The sequence below is a fragment of the Thamnophis sirtalis genome, unplaced genomic scaffold, assembly GCF_051295495.1.
Source record: "Thamnophis sirtalis isolate CommonGarterSnake01/CBP01778 unplaced genomic scaffold, rThaSir2_p1.2 scaffold_2, whole genome shotgun sequence".
NCBI classification, from domain to species: Eukaryota; Metazoa; Chordata; class Lepidosauria; order Squamata; family Natricidae; genus Thamnophis; species Thamnophis sirtalis.
Window position 1 is genome coordinate 70,753,500 of NW_028261382.1, and position 15,487 is coordinate 70,768,986.

At 47.3% G+C, this 15,487-nt stretch overlaps 1 protein-coding gene across 1 annotated transcript; it reads left to right on the forward strand.

Annotated features, from left to right (window-relative positions):
- The first annotated feature begins 1,333 nt into the window (after positions 1-1,333).
- On the forward strand, positions 1,334-14,427 carry VAMP8 (vesicle associated membrane protein 8). The gene is made up of 3 exons (XM_014068079.2): positions 1,334-1,458; positions 10,454-10,621; positions 13,245-14,427. Exons 1-3 carry the CDS (start codon positions 1,456-1,458, stop codon positions 13,386-13,388), a joined length of 315 nt encoding a protein of 104 aa, XP_013923554.1. The 5' UTR covers positions 1,334-1,455; the 3' UTR covers positions 13,389-14,427.
- Positions 14,428-15,487: the final 1,060 nt, after the last annotated feature.

Consider the following 15,487-nt stretch of genomic DNA (forward strand, 5'->3'; position numbering starts at 1 on the left):
AAATCCTTTGTAAGATGAAGGAGTTTCTTCAACAGAGCAGTATGGTTGGCTGTATTGTAAGCCACGGTGAGATTTATGAATGCCACTCCTGTCATTTTTTTCCAATTTGAAGCTGTCCTTTATGTATTGTGTTGAGAATTTGGGCTACATAATTTTTGCTGGGCCTGAAACCAGATTGCTGCAGTATAAGCAGGGACTCTGCTATTGTAGGTTCAGTTGTCAGTTGTGTCCTTTTGTGACTGATGGAGGACAAACTAAAACACAGGCTGTATTTTCATGAGAACGTAGCACACCAATGCTTAAAGTCGGTAGGGCTGCCAATACCAAGCCCACAAAGCCAACTTGTTCTACGTAAGGTTACAGCTGCTGTCCTACCACAAGTTGTGAAATTCCAAAAAATGAACAACTTGAAAAGGCCCCAGGTTTCCTGTGGTCTTGGATGAAAGTGTGCTAAAAATGCAGACACCTGCATTTTACTACAACTGTATAGACACCATTCAGAAATGCTCCAGGAAATTTATTTCTCAAGGTTGCAGGACCTTCCGTGCCCAAGGTCTAACATATGAAACCACCGATCTATTGAACCCACAAGTTACCCAGTTCAAAGGGAACCCACTCTGGGTAGATACTATTGGACAACAGGTGGTGCCAACCATCTCGGGCCATTTGACCGTCCCTTTATTACAGGGGAGCTGGAAGAGGGAATAGGCAGCTGTAGGAAGGGCAAAGCAGCTCATAGAGAAAGATTCAACTTGTGTTGGACCTAAAACAAGAGGATGTCACTCAGCCTGTGATGGACGCTTAAACCCTTTTCTGATATCCAAGGTCTGGAGGGAGGCTGGTGGGAGAGCCCTACCCAAAGCAGGCAAGCCCTCAGAAGAACCAAAAGGCTGGTGATTTCCCTCCCTTTGGCAAGGGGTTTGAGCCTTGAGAGTTTTGCCTAAGAGACAACATAAGGTTCCCCCTGCAGCCTTCCCTCTGGGGCTGCCATGGAGTGCCAGCTCAGGCTTCAGGCTTCATCACTACGGCCACCACATTCAGTTCGCCAAACGGGCCAAGTCAGCTTAGGAGGCGATTCAGCCTTCAAAAGGAAGTGAAGGCAAGAAGAGCAAATGCCTGCCAGCGTCCGGAGGGGAGCGCCGGTGCCATGTGCCCCCTTTCCTTCCCCGGGAAGCCTGAAACCGGATCGTTCCGTGGCTCGAATGGCGACGGGGGAGGTCTTTGCCTGGCCGAGAGGGGCAGCCATTGCTGCTCGGCCCATTGGCCTCCGGCTCTGGCCTCGGGCCCCGCGCAACCCCGGGCGGACGGGCCCTCTGTGGGCCGGAGAGGGCGGGCCTGGCACTTGGGTCCGCCCAGGGCTACCTGCGAGGCGGCGGAGGAGGAGGAGGAAGGAAGAGGCGCGGGGGAGCGCCAAGGATCGGGAAGAGGCCGGGGCTCCAGCGAGACGCCACCACCATGGTAAGCCGCTCTCGAGGGGGCTGGAGGGGAGGCGCCGCCCGCGCAGAGACCGCCGCCGCCCGCACCTGCTTCAGGGACTTAAGGGGGGGGGGGGTTGGACAGCGCCGCCATTGCACCCGGCGCCACCCGGGCGGGGCCGGCTGCGGAGCTCCCGTCGAACGGGGCCGCCTTTCCAGCCTAGCGCTCCGGTGGGGTGGAGGCGCCGTCAGCGGGGCGCCCGGAAGGCCGCCTTGAGTCGGCCACGGGCTGAGGGGGAGAATGGGGAGTCGGCCGAGGTGGAGATCCGGGGAGACGCCCAGGGGGAGGCCGAAGGGGAACCGGGGGAGTAATGGGAGGGCTGAGCGCTTCGTGGCTTCCGGGGAGAAGCTCCGTCTTGGCTCTCCGCTGGCTTTTGTAGGCAAACGATGCCATCAGTCCCCATCTCACCCGCGGCCCTCCCACTCCCCTTCACCTCCCACCGTCCCTGCGAGCGTTTAGCCGCGGCTGCCTCACCCCCAACCCCACTCCGGCTCCTTTCAACCACTTGGCTCCCTTCTTTCCGTGAACCTTGGCCGCTTTCCGCCCGGCTCCTACGGGGCTTCCCCATTTCTCCGAGAGCGGAAGACTTCCCGGTTATTTACTAAATCAGCTGGAATTCAGACTACTGGCCCGTAGACCACAGCTCTCCAAACGTGGCCACGGGAAGACTTGTGGACTTGAAATCCCAGAATTCCCCACTCAGCTGGCTGGGGAATTCTGGGAGTTGGAGTCCACAAGTCTTCCAGTGGCCAAGTTTGAAGACCTCTGATCTAAGTGGAGAGATCACAGAGGAAGCGATTACAAGTGAGTAAATTATGCTGATTGGGGAATTCTGGGAGTTGAAGTCCACAAGTCTTCAAGTGACTAAGTTTGAAGACTTCTGATCTAAGTGGAGAGATCACAGAGAAAGTGATTACAAGAGAGTAAATTATGCTGATTGGGGAATTCTGGGAGTTGAAGTCCACAAGTCTTCAAGTTGCCAAATTTGAAGACCTCTGCCCTAGGAAATCTGGGTTTCCACTGCTTTCATTGTGGCTTAGCATATCCTGCAACCGCAGTTAAACCCATAGGTTAACCATCATCTGTCCGACTGGTGGGCCCTCCTAGCCCCCTTCTTGCCATCACCCATGTTTGGCCCAGGCCTGGCTCAGTTGAGACCAGCCGCTCCCTTCTTGTCCCAAAAGAGGAAATTCTTTTCGGTTGTGGTGTGCAAAGGTTTCTGCTTGGACCCAAAGCCAGCAGGGGGCAGATGAGCCATAGGCTCCTCAGAAGAAACGGGTTGGAAGGGACCTTGGACATCATCTAGTTGGAGCAGGGGATCCTACACCATTTCTGACAGATGGAAGCCCGGTCTCTTATTGAAAGCTTCCAGTGAAGTTCCCAAAACTTCTGAAGGCAACTTCTCTTCCATGGGTGGACTGTTCTCACTGTCAGAAAATTCCTCCTTATTTCCAGGTTGAATCTCTCCTTGGTCAATTTCCATCTAGTGTTCTTTCTCTGGTCTTTGGGTCCTTTGGAGAATAGCAATAGCAATAGCAGTTAGACTTATATACCGCTTCATAGGGCTTTCAGCCCTCTCTAAGCAGTTTACAGAGTCAGCATATTGCCCCCAACAATAATCCGGGTCCTCATTTTACCCACCTCGGAAGGATGGAAGGCTGAGTCAACCCTGAGCCGGTGAGATTTGAACAGCCGAACTGCAGAACTGCAGTCAGCTGAAGTAGCCTGCAGTGCTGCATTTAATTACTGCGCCACCTCAGCTCTCTAGCTTGACCACTTCCTTTCTAGGGAAGTCCCTCAAGTATTGGAAGGCTGCTCTCCTGTCTCCCCTGGTCCTTCTCTTCCCTAGACTAGCCAGGCCCAGTTCCTGCAACTATTCATCGTATGTTTTAGTCTCCAGTCCCCTCATCATCCCGGTTGCTCTTCTCTGCACTTTTTCTAGAGTCTCCACATCTTTTGATAGTCTGGTGACCAAAAATGGATGTAGGATTCCAGGTGTGGCCTTCCTAAGGCTGAAGCTCTGGGCTTTCTTGAGTGGGAAGAAGCCAAGGCAGTGGAGCAGAGCGGAAGGGAGGAAAGAGCTTTCAAGGTGGGGCCAGGAGGTCCCTATTTAATCCTTGGGGAACAAAATTGTTTTCAGGATTTCCAACTAGATTCTGTTTCTCCTTTACTTGAATTGAACGTTTTCCCCCTTCATTTTGAAATAATCCCAGAAATCTGTTTCCTATGATTAAAATCAGAGCAGTGGTCTGTGATATCCAAATACAGGTAGTCCTCGATTTACACCAGTTCACTTAGTGACCTTTTTGAAGTTACAATGGCACTGAAAAAGTGGATTATGACTGGTTTTCACATGACCATTGCAGCATCCCCATGGAATCACAATTCAGATGCTTGGAAAATGACTTATATTTATGACGGTCGCAGCACCTTGCTTGGCCTTCTGACAAGCAAAGTCAGTGGGGAAGCCATATTCAGTTAAGAACTGGGCTCAGTGATTTAACAACTGCAGTGATTCACTTAACAACTCTGACAAGACAGATTGTAAAATAGGGCAAAATTCACTCAACAAATGTCTCACTTTGCTAAGTGATATTTTGGGCTCAATTGTCATCATAAGTCGAGGACTAACTGTAGAAAAGTCACAGACGTGCCAAAGGATTTTGCATGCATCAGGATTGCACAACTTTCTTGGCCTCATCAGGCCTCGAGAGTTCCCCCAGGGTTCCTGCGTTCAAAAGACTAGGTGACTCCGAGGCAAAAGCAAATGTTACTGCGTTGTATTTGCCTCTATTGATGAAATATGTTTAACGTGGCTGCTGCTTCAGAAGGGGAGGAAATAAAAACTGTGCATTTAATGGAGGACAAATTGTAGAAGTGTTCCGAAGGCTACAACTCCCCTTTGGTGGGGCACGAACATCCTTGGACTTCAGACGGTCCATCCTTGATGACTGCGGGAACTTTTACCCGGCTTCTCCAGCTCTGACTCTCAAATTGCATGGACTGTTGATAAAGGGTGCCTTCTAGAGACAGAGGAAGAGGGAGAGAGTGTGATAAACACCAGTGTGTTTGCTTCATTTGGAGCTTCTTGGTAGTTCCTGCTGCAAATACAGAAGTCCAGGCACCAACAAGCGAAGGTGCCAGCTGAGGGTACCCAGCTGCTGCCCACCTGGCAGTCCGAAAGCATGCAAATGTGAATATATATATATATATATATATATATATATATATATATATATATATATATATATATATATATATATATACATACATACATACATACATACATACATACATACATACATACATACATACATACATACACACACACACACACCACTTTGGTGGGAAGGTTTTCCCGCCAGAATGCTTCTTGGGGTGGAGTCATGTTGGCCACATGGCCACAGAAATGTCTTTGGACAGCTCTGGCTCCCTCAACTAGGAAACAGAGGTGAGCAGGCACAGCTGGACAGGGGAAACTGTTACCTTTAGTCCTCAACAGACAATTGCCTGAGAAAGAGGGAGTTATGGCCCATAAGGCCACTGTGACATTCACGTATGCCTGGATGGCAGCGTCCTGCAGTCACTTGACAATGACGTGCAACATTTTTTTTGCCCATTCATTTTGGCTTTTTTTTGCCAGTAAAAAAAAAAAAAAAACTCATCCAGGAGAATGGATTCAGATTTATGACCTCATGAGTCACTGAATGACTGCCAAAATTGGGCCAGTCACTTGGTGCCTTGACTTATGATCCCAGTGACCGAAATTCCACTCCCAATTGTGGTTGTAAGCCTGAAGTTTCTCTGTATGGATGATTGCTCACCTAGTCTCATCGGATGACCTCACCTGCTCCTTGGTGTAAATGTTAATTAGGAGTGGGGAGAGGAACCTGGCCTCAGATAGAGGCCTAAATCTCTCTCGCCTTATTAACACGGATTGAAGCCACCCTTGATGAAAGGAGGAAAACATAGGCAAAAAGGAGAGAAAAATCACTGGCATTGAGGGTTACTGAGCGATTTAAGGAGAGCAAGAATGGATGATTCCCCAGAGCCAATTGGGGGGAAGGGGCTTGGCACAGATTCATCTGGGGCACCAGTTGCACCTTTTCCTGGACTGAGTGGCCTTGCTCACGGTCACTCATGCCTCGGTCACTTTCTGTTTGGATTACCGCAATGCTCGCCACATGAAGTTGCCCTGGAAAAACCACCCGGAAGCCACAGCTGGTCTAGACTGGTGAGGCTTAGGCACCCCTCACTTTGCCCATGTAGCACCTCTGTTGTGGGAGCTCCATTGGCCCCCTGTGTCTCCCCAGGGACAATTCAAGATGCTGGTTATTCTCTTTGAAGCAGTTCAGGGCAGTGATGGTGAACCTTCTTGGCATCGAGTGCCCAAACTGGAGCACATGTGCACCAGAACCCCTAAGACCAGTTGGCTGGCGCACACATGCCTGGTGTTTTGGTTGTTTTTGCCTGGTTTTTGAGCTGTTTTTCCAAGACAAAAATGGCCTGAAAACAGCCTGAAAAACGGCTTGAAGATGCCCCAAAACAGCCTGGTTTTGCATAGACACACACACACACACACACACACACGACCCAATTACAGTGGCCATTTTCAGGCCATTTTCCGGTGCACACAAAGACCAGTTGGCCGGTGTGCATGTGTGTGCCAGAAACCCGAAGAGCAGCTGGTGAAAGGGCTCTGGGGGCCACCACGCGTGCCGTAGGTTCGCCATGACTGGTTTAGGGCCAGGTTATCTGTGGGGCCATCCACCCACCTAAGGACATCCACCCACCCTCCAAGCTATTCCTGGTCCCGGCCCTTCAGCACTGCCACTTTCTGGGAGCTGGGAAGGGTTCCTATCCTGTGGCAGCCCCTGGAGCCCCTTTCTCCTTGAAGTTCTTCCCAAAAGGATGGAGGAAGACCTGGCTCCTACTTCAGTGGTTGTACACTAGGACTTCCAAATCTCCCACACAGTGGCTGCTGTTGAGCCAGGTGCCACCTAGTTTTCCTTGCCTAAGTGAGAAAAATCTTTCTTTTCTCACCACTGAATTGCATTTTGTTGGATGGGGCCCAGTGTTCAACTCTGTCAAAATCCTCTGTCGAAGAGAAGCCTCAGCCAGGGTGACATGATAGCAGTCTTCCAATAGGTGAGGGCTTGTCACAGAGAAGAATGACTTATAACATATTCTTAGAGGGCACCAGAGGGCGAGAAAAGAGAAGTGGAAGTTTGTCAAAGAGAGATTCAATCTAGAAAAAGTTTTCTGAATGTAAGAGCAATTCAGCAATGGGATAGCTTGCCTCCTAGGTTTGTGGCTGCTCCATCACTGGAGGTTTTCAAAAATAGACTGGACAACCATTTGACTGGGTTGGTATAAGGTCTTCTGCCTTAAGCAGAGGGTTGGACTAGAAGACCTCCAAGGTCCCTTCCAGCCCTGTGATCCTATAACCGTATGAATTGACCTCTTGGTCTGGTTTATCTAGTGGAATTGATCACAGGATCTGTTTCATATAGAAGTGGTTGTTTCATTAAATCTGGGAGAAATGCAAAGCTGCTTTGTTTTCCTGAGGATTTGCCCCCCCTCGTCTGCTGAGCTGATGTCCCTTCCATTCACGGAGGGCTCCCTTGCAGCCCCATTGTGATGATGAGGACGCCTTGTTCTGGTTCTTCCTGTATTGCTTGTCCTGCTAGTGGCTGCAGGGACTTATTCTGTTGGTCCTGGGAGATACCTGGCATACTTTTCATATCGGAAGGCTGGTATCATTGCAGCTGCAACCTGGAGAGAACCTCTTTGTCTTCCGGGTCTGTTTTCAGGTGTGGCACGACTGGTTCTGAACAGCTACCAGAGATTCCACATTTAATAACAACTCTCTGGCTTCACCAATTCTGGGATGCACTCAAAACAGGAATTTGAAATTAACTCTCTAGGCCAGAAGTCTGGATGCAGAATTTATTGAGTGTCTTGCATGACCTGGTTAAGGAAAATGGAAGCAGCCCTCACTGCCCTAAGGAGATCTTGATATTTCAAATAGAGGTTCCAGAATATGCCATTCAACCCCATATAAACTTCGCCACCGTCAAAAGTTACAATGCAATTTTGAAAGCTCAGGTATCTCCATGGAACCCCAAATTAGGTCTATCAACTGATTTCTAATTTGTGAGCAGAAATAAAGGATTTTAGCCCATTTGTTTTTTCTGTTTTCTTGGTATGTAAAACCAACCCAAAATATTATGGATCAGTTTTGTTTTGTTTTTTTCTTGTTTTGTTTTGCTAAAACTTGATGGGAATTTGAACGTTTGCTATACTCATTTTCTGATGTGTGATGGGAGGGAGCTCTGCCAGCAAAATGAAGATGGTTTCTGGGACTTTGAGGGGAAGATCTAGCAATAGCAAAACTGCAAATCAAAGCTGTCGTCTGCAGCGTAGACCAAGAAACCAGTGAGTAGATTGTTTCCCTGGAACCTCTCTGGATAAAGGAGAGAAGGGAGATCACCCATATGTGCTCCAGATGGCTGCTCCTTACAGGGAGACTGCAGGACAAGGGTTTTCCATGGATTTGAGCGCCAGGGATTGATAGGATCAGTCATTTTGTTTCAACTGTGGTGAAGCCTGTTAAAGCAGGGAGTCGTCCTCTCCCCCCCCCCCCCCCCCGTCCATCTCGCTTCCCTGCCTACTTGCTTTTAGGAAACTGTGGGTCTTTGCTTGCTCTGGTCTCTTTGTGGGCAGGAGGCTGAAGGTTTTATGAAAAAAGATGAGAACTGTTGCATTAAAAAAAAAGCCGTTTGTGGTGATAAAGTAACAACTGCCTCCAGTTGTAACACAGGAAATAAGTAGAGCATATCTATTAGAAATTGGGACAATGGGAAGAGCACGTTTGATGGTTGATTTCAGGTTTTTTTTTTAATCTTGCTTTAAGGATCCAGTTATGAGAATTACTGTGAAAACAACTGTGTGGAAATTTTGGAATGGTTCAGCTGTATTATTGCAATATAAGAATTGTACTATTTATTCAGCTGTTCCACTGGATATTTTTCTGCCTCTTTGAAAATGCCCATAATTCTCAGTGGATGTCTGATAATACAAATTACTCTTGTTCTTTATTAAATATCTCTCATACTTGGTGGACGTGAATATTACTGCAGCATTGAATGACTGTGTGATAAAATGTCTTTTGTTTCCTACCCGCCCAAAATTTAGTTTGCAACTTGTTTGAATCTTTGTGTTTTCATACGTGTTATTATGAAGGGCGTAATGGAAATTGATGCTGCAATGGCAATAGAGTATACATAAAATAATTTGGGTTATTAAATACTGGATTTTTGGAAAGATAATTCAGGCTGAATTATCTCCAATATAATTATTAAAGATAATAATTGTGCCAATGTTGTAATGCCATCTTTGGAAAAGGATCTAAGGGGAGAAAGGCAAGCAAAAGGATCAGAGCCTCAAATATCTAAAGAAGCATCCTGTAGGTGGGAGTTGAGAACTGCTGCAAGAGACAGGATGAGAAACAACGGCTTTAATTTATAAAGGAAATGTTGGGCATCAGGAGAAATTCCTAATGATGAGACCATTCAAATAGGATAATTCGCCTTGACACCGGATGGCTCTTCTTTGCTGGAGGTGTTTTCAAATGGAAATGGGATGCTGCTACGACAGGGATGCTTGCGCTGAGCAAAAGGCCTTCAGGTTCTCTTCCAATCCTTCAATTTGATGGGTCTTTGGTCCAGCAGCGCTAGCTGAGTTTCGGTTATGGAGGTGTGAGGATGTAGCCAAGCAGTTTAGTCATATGAGCTCTCTATTTGTATTGGTCTGGCTTATTACACCAAATAAAAGGGGAAATAGAGTAGAGTAAACAGAACAGGATAGGAATAGAATAGAATAGAATATTAGAATTAAGATTAGAATAGAATAAGGGTGAATAGAATAGAATATTGGAATATAGAATAGAATAGAATAGAATTCTTTATTGGCCAAATGTGATTGGACACACAAGGAATTTGTCTTTGGTGCAGATGCTCTCAGTGTACATAAAGAAAAATAAAATAAATTCATCAGGTATAAAAAGATACAACACTTAGTGATAGTCAAGGTTACTAATAAGCTATCAGATCATGTTAGGAAACAAAAACAATATAAATTGTAAAGATACAAGCAACGTGGTTATAGTCATAAGTGGGGAGAGATAGGTACTAGGAAGGAAGAGAAGAATAATAGTAGTAACACAGTCTTAGTAGGTAATATGACAGTGTTGTGGGAATTATTTCTAACAGAGTGAAGGCGTTTGGGAAAAAGCTGCCTTCGTGTCCAGTTGTTCTGGTGTGCAGGGCTCTATAGCTTCGTTTTGAGGGTAGCAGTTGAAACAATGAATGTCCAGGATCCAAGGGGTCTGTGGATATTTTCACAGCCTTCTTTATGAGTCGTGCAGTGTTCAGGTCCTCAATGGAAGGCAGGTTGGTAGCCATTGTTTCCTCTGCAGATCTAATTATCAGTTGAAGTCTGTATTTGTCTTGTTTGGTTGCAGAGCCAAACCAGAGAGTTATGGAGGTGCAGATGACAGACTCAATCATTCCTCTGTAGAACAGAATGGTGTTTTACAAATACTTTCTGATCAGTATTCGAAGCAGGCAAAGGTATATTGGATCTAGTATGGACACTGACCTTGTGACTGTTGACTGCTTCTTAAAAATGCTCAACCTGTACCATACAAGGGAAGGCAGGGTTTGAGTTCCAGAATTCTTGGCCACTTTGTGTGCTGGTGATTTTTAGAAGTTTTTGGAAACTGCACCTAGTCATTGGAAGATTTTTGGATGTGGTTGGACAATGATACATTTCTACTTTGCCCGAAACTCTGATAAAAGTCTCTCTTGGCTATGGCATCCCATATAGAGGTAGCATGGGAAGGAGAAAGGAAGGGAGTGGGTAGCATCTTTCCTTCCCTTCTGCCTGCCAAAACCTTGTTCTTTTTTCTCTTCAGGAGGGAGGCACTGGAAGTGGCCCAGGGATGGCCAATGAGCGGGTGAAGAACCTCCATACTGAAGTTGAAGGTGTCAAGAACATCATGGCTCAGAATGTGGAGCGGATTCTAGCAAGGGGCGAAAACCTTGACCATCTGCGCAACAAGACAGAAGACCTGGAAGCAACGGTGGGCTCTCATTCTCTGGGTTGTGGGGTAGGACTAAGCAGGCATCCAAGTTTCAGTTCGAGGTCCAGGACAAGAGTGAAGGAGAAACCCTGAGTTTCTGTTGTGGCCCAGGTTGGGGAGGAGCATGGGCCAGTCCTGGAGTATGGGGAAGGCTCGGATGAGGGCTCTGTGTCAGAGGCAGAGAGGGGACCAGAGCCTTATGCCAGTTTTCAGCTGCCTTCAGAGTCAGACATCAGTGAGGCAGAAGACCAGCTGGAGCCTGAACCCAGTGTGCGCATGAACAGAGTTGCCAGACGAAGGGAACAGCTAAAGAACAGGGATTGACTTGGGAGTAAGGCCACAGGGGGACAATGAATGGCCCCTCCCAGAGGAAATAAAAGAGGAGCGAAAGAGGAGTAGGAGACAGTGAGTTTGCTTCATTGGTTCATGATTCTCTGAGACTCTGCCAGGTTTTGCAGATATCAGCCTGGCAGCTCTCCAAGCCAGGTAAGGTCTGTGACCGTAAATCCTCCCTTGAAAGACTTTGCTGGATGTGAATGAGCAGAATTCACAGTCAATTAATAAAAGGGGTTTTTGTTAGGACCAGGAGTTTGCTTCATGCTCTCGGGAAGCCTCGGTCAGAACAGCTTCTTCCCAAGTACAGATCCAGCAGCCAGGGTTGAGAAAAGGACTAAAGCCATATCCTTAAAGAGCGAACTGTTGGTTATATAATGTAAACTTGCCTATTCTGCTTGTTATACAATTGTTGACTCACCCAGTATCAGGTATCAATTAGAGATGACAATGTTAAGGCAAGCCAGAGGAGGGAGGGAGGGAGGAAGTTGCTCAAACCGAGTTAAAAGCAAGCGGTTTTTCTGTGCTGTGTGGACTGCATTAGCTCACCTTGCTTGAGGGGAGGAACGCGGTCCATGAGAAGACATGCGGATGAGACCGAGGTCCGTGGTCAGACTGGAACTGCTAAAGCCCCGAGGCCCTAGAACAGCCTTTGGGGCAATTCAGTGTTCTCTGAAATGAGTAGATGAGGTCTAAAGCTTTGCTGGCTGAGGACTTCTGGGAGTTGAAGTCATCCAGGCTTAAAGTTGCCAAGATTGGAGACCCCTGGTCTAAAGTGCCTTCGGCATAAGCCATACGGGCTTTGTGATAAAAGTTCGGCAAGGTAAGGTGAAATAACCTATAGGGAGAAGGGTGGGTTCTCCCTGCAGCTCAGTCTCGGGCTCCCAAATAGCATCCAAAAGTAAATCAGAGTCCAAGGCAAAATATTGCTCAACTTTCCAGTTGATGAAGAGAGCCATGTTGGCACATCTGGGAAAACCCGAATCTGAAAGCTTCCTGGTTTTCCCCACCCAGTTGAAAGTTCAAGATCCTGCCCCCACACCCACAAGTCCATTGCATGGTCCAATCTTCCACTGCCCTGCTGGCAGTTCCACCCATCCAGTTCCAGTTAGGTGCAGAGGTGCAAAGACAAAGGATGACCTTGGCTTTCTAGAAAGAATTTTTATCCATGACTTTTTGTAGAATCCTGGGCCTGGAAGGGACTTTGGAGGTCTTCTAGTCCAACCCCCTGCTCAGGCAGGAAACCTTATACCACTTCAGACAAATGGTTGTCCAATTTCTTCTTGAAAGCCTCCAGTGTTGGAGCATTCATAACTACTGGATGCACGATGTTCCACTGGTTAATTGTTCTCACTGCCAGGAAATTTCTCCTAGGTTGGATGTTTCTTTAATAAACTTCCATCCATGCTTTTTGTCCTGCCCCCAGGGGCTTTAGGGTGACCCCCCTCATCTTTCTGACTGCCCCTCAAATACCGCAAGACAACTATCATATCATTCCTAAGCAGGGGTGAAATCCAACAGGTTCTGACAGGTTCTGGAGAACCGGTAGTGGAAATTTTGAGTAGTTTGGAGAACCAGCAAATGCCACCTCTGGCTGGCCCCAGGAGTGGGGAGGGAATGGGGATTTTACAGTATCCTTCCCCTGCCGCATTCAAGCCACCCCTACAGAATCGGTAGTAAAAAAAAATTGAATTTCTCCACTGCTCCTAAGCCTTCTGTTTGTTAAGCTAAAGCTGGATGGAGTTTCTGTTTGAACAAACCAGCTATGTTTACACACTATATTTAAGCTTCGTGACTGAATCAGTCCATTTTGTGGGTTCACATATTACATTGAAAAGGCCTTATCTGCACAATGTACTAAGACAGACGTAATGCAAGATAATATCGTGCATAAATACGGGCAGTTTAATAGACACGGTTGATTGTGTTGCAGACCCTCTTTGGCTCCTGGGCTAATACATTTTTTTCTTTTTAAAGATGTTAACTCCTTCTTACAGGGGCCTGGGGGGCATGCAGGAGCCACTCTGTATGCTCACCAAGCGTGTAAAGGGCGGGTAAGCGTTGGTATTCTTTTTTCTCTGCCCCTTCTAGTTTTATATTTTTCCAGTTTGTACCTTTTTACTGGGAGAGTTGTAATTTTAATAAAATTGCTATTATAAAAAAAAATGGTCAGCCAAAGTAGGCGCCTGCCAATATATTTGCAACTGAAGCCTCCTCCTCTCCCCGGGTTCAGGGAGGGCAGCTTCTCTCCACCTTTGGTAAGTGACGTTGTGCATCTTTTTCTACACAGTCTGAACACTTCAAGACAACCTCACAAAAAGTGGCTCGGAAGTACTGGTGGAAGAATATCAAGATGATTGCGATCATCTGCGTCATTGTCGCCATCATCCTTATTCTCATCATCCTGCTTGCCACCGGCGTCATCCCGACTTAAGTTTCTTTCCCCCCAATGGACTTTTTCCACTCATCATTCCCACGTGTTCTTTTTTAATTTTGCCCCCATTATCCCCTCCCTGAATAGACGAAATCCTTAACTGAATCAAATGGCCCTTTGCCAGAAGTCCCCATCAAGAGGTCCAGGGTGCCTCCCTGTCTGTCCCCATAACCTCTTTCCCACGCCAGGACCAAAAGACTCCAGGGGTCGCCCTTTCTCTCGGGGCCACGCCAGGGTCCCTCAACTGCACGTGTGAACTTAGCCAGAGGAAGCAGAGACTCTTTCTGCTTTGATAAGGGGTGGCCAAGCTTGGCAACTTTAAGACTTGTGGACTTCAACGCCCAGAATTCAGCTGGCTGGAGAATTCTGCGCGTTGAAGTCCACAAGTCTTAAAGTTGCCAAGTTTAAAGACCTCTAGCTTAGATGATTCCTACCCCACACAACATGCTAAATTTCTGAGTCTGCAAGTGCCTTCACTGATCCTTGGAACGGAGCTCACCAGCCTTTTCTAGTTCCAAAAAAGTTTGGCCAAATTTCTGGAGGTGGCAGAAAGCTACCCAGGGAGGACTCCGACCTTATGCGGCCACTCTGGGTATTCCTTCCCTTCCAGGAAGCCTCATCCTCAGATCTCATTTTGCGTGCCTTTCATCCTCCTGGATGGAGACATGAATGACTGGAATTCACCTGGCAACATAAAGATTTTTCTGAAACACTCTTTTAAAAGAAAAACGAAGACGAGTGGCCAGTACAGATTCTCTAAATTTGGATTTCTCTCTCTTGGGAGTGTCCGTTCCTGGAGATGTCGGTTCTGAAGGTCAGGACAGATGGAGGTCCCGACTTCTGCAGTTGGAACCCCTGGGTGGCAGAGAGAGAGTGGCGTCCCTTCTGATCAACTTGACTCCCTTTGATTGGCACGTAGGCTTCTTTCAGCTACGGCCTTTTCTGATCTAGTGCCTCTGATCGTTGAGAAATTTCTTAAGAGATGTTTATTCACTTTTGCATTTGATTTACTAACTGTAATAAAAGTATTTATAAATCATTGGCTGCTGCACGGATCTGTTTAGAAGGAAGCTGCCTTGGGGACTCGTTTCAAGGCATCTGAGTCCACTGCATTTCACACACACTGTTGCCAACGTTTGGCCACCTATTATCGAACGTATCTAAGAACATTAGCATCTCTAAATGGGGCCTGGGAATTTCCCACCTTAGTAATCCCCTTGCAAAGTAGGCTTGCAATTGTCTGATGGAAATAGTGATTATAAACACCTTATAATTATAAACACCTCCAGCAGCAACCTAGGCAATGAGACCTGTATCACAAATACTGACAAGACTGGGAAGAAATGCTTAATCCTTATTCCAAGAATTATGACATTGCTGCATAGATGGTGCACCCAGTGGTCGGTGGGTGGCTGCCGGTCCGGCCATACTGGTAGTGGCCTTGAGCAGCTGAGAGCGTACCAGTACGGGGACTCGTTTGGCCCATGCGCCTCCCTGCGCTCTATAGCTGTATTTATGCCAGAAACACACTGTGCATAGCGTGCAGTGCCTGCGCAAGCCCCAACAAGCGGTTGTCGCAGGGGCGGTGGATTGCGCATGCGTGCACAGTGCACATCAGGCGCGCGAACAGACTGCGATCAGCATACCGGTAGCGACGGTAAGAGCAACCCACCACTGGTGTATACCACAAACCCCCACCCTCCACCCAAACAGAGGAAGTAGATTAGAGAGTAAGAGTCAATCCTCTCTTATTTGTGACACCCCTCAAAGTACCGGAAGACAGTTATGTCTCCCTAATCCTTCTCTTCAGTAGGCTAAGCATACTAGCTCCCTCAGTCATTCATCATACAGTTTAACCTCCAGATCCTTTATTGTTGTCGCTGCTCCTTTGCACACTTCCCAGGGTCTCAACATCATTTTTATGTTGTGACCAGAACTGGACGCAGGATTCCGAGTGTGGTCTCACCAACCTTGTATAAATCTCGATTCTGTCCCTTGGTTGATTCAGCCCAGGATTGTGTTGGCTTCTTCTGCAGCTGCAGCACATTTGCTGGCTCATAAATGGTGGCCCATTGAGGCAACCAGATCTCTCGCATAAC

What these genes read in the sequence shown, in the direction of transcription:
- VAMP8 (XM_014068079.2), top strand. An exon ending in CAGAAGACCTGGAAGCAACG is followed by an intron (nt 10,622 to 13,244) that starts GTGGGCTCTCAT and finishes TTTTCTACACAG; the next exon opens with TCTGAACACTTCAAGACAAC.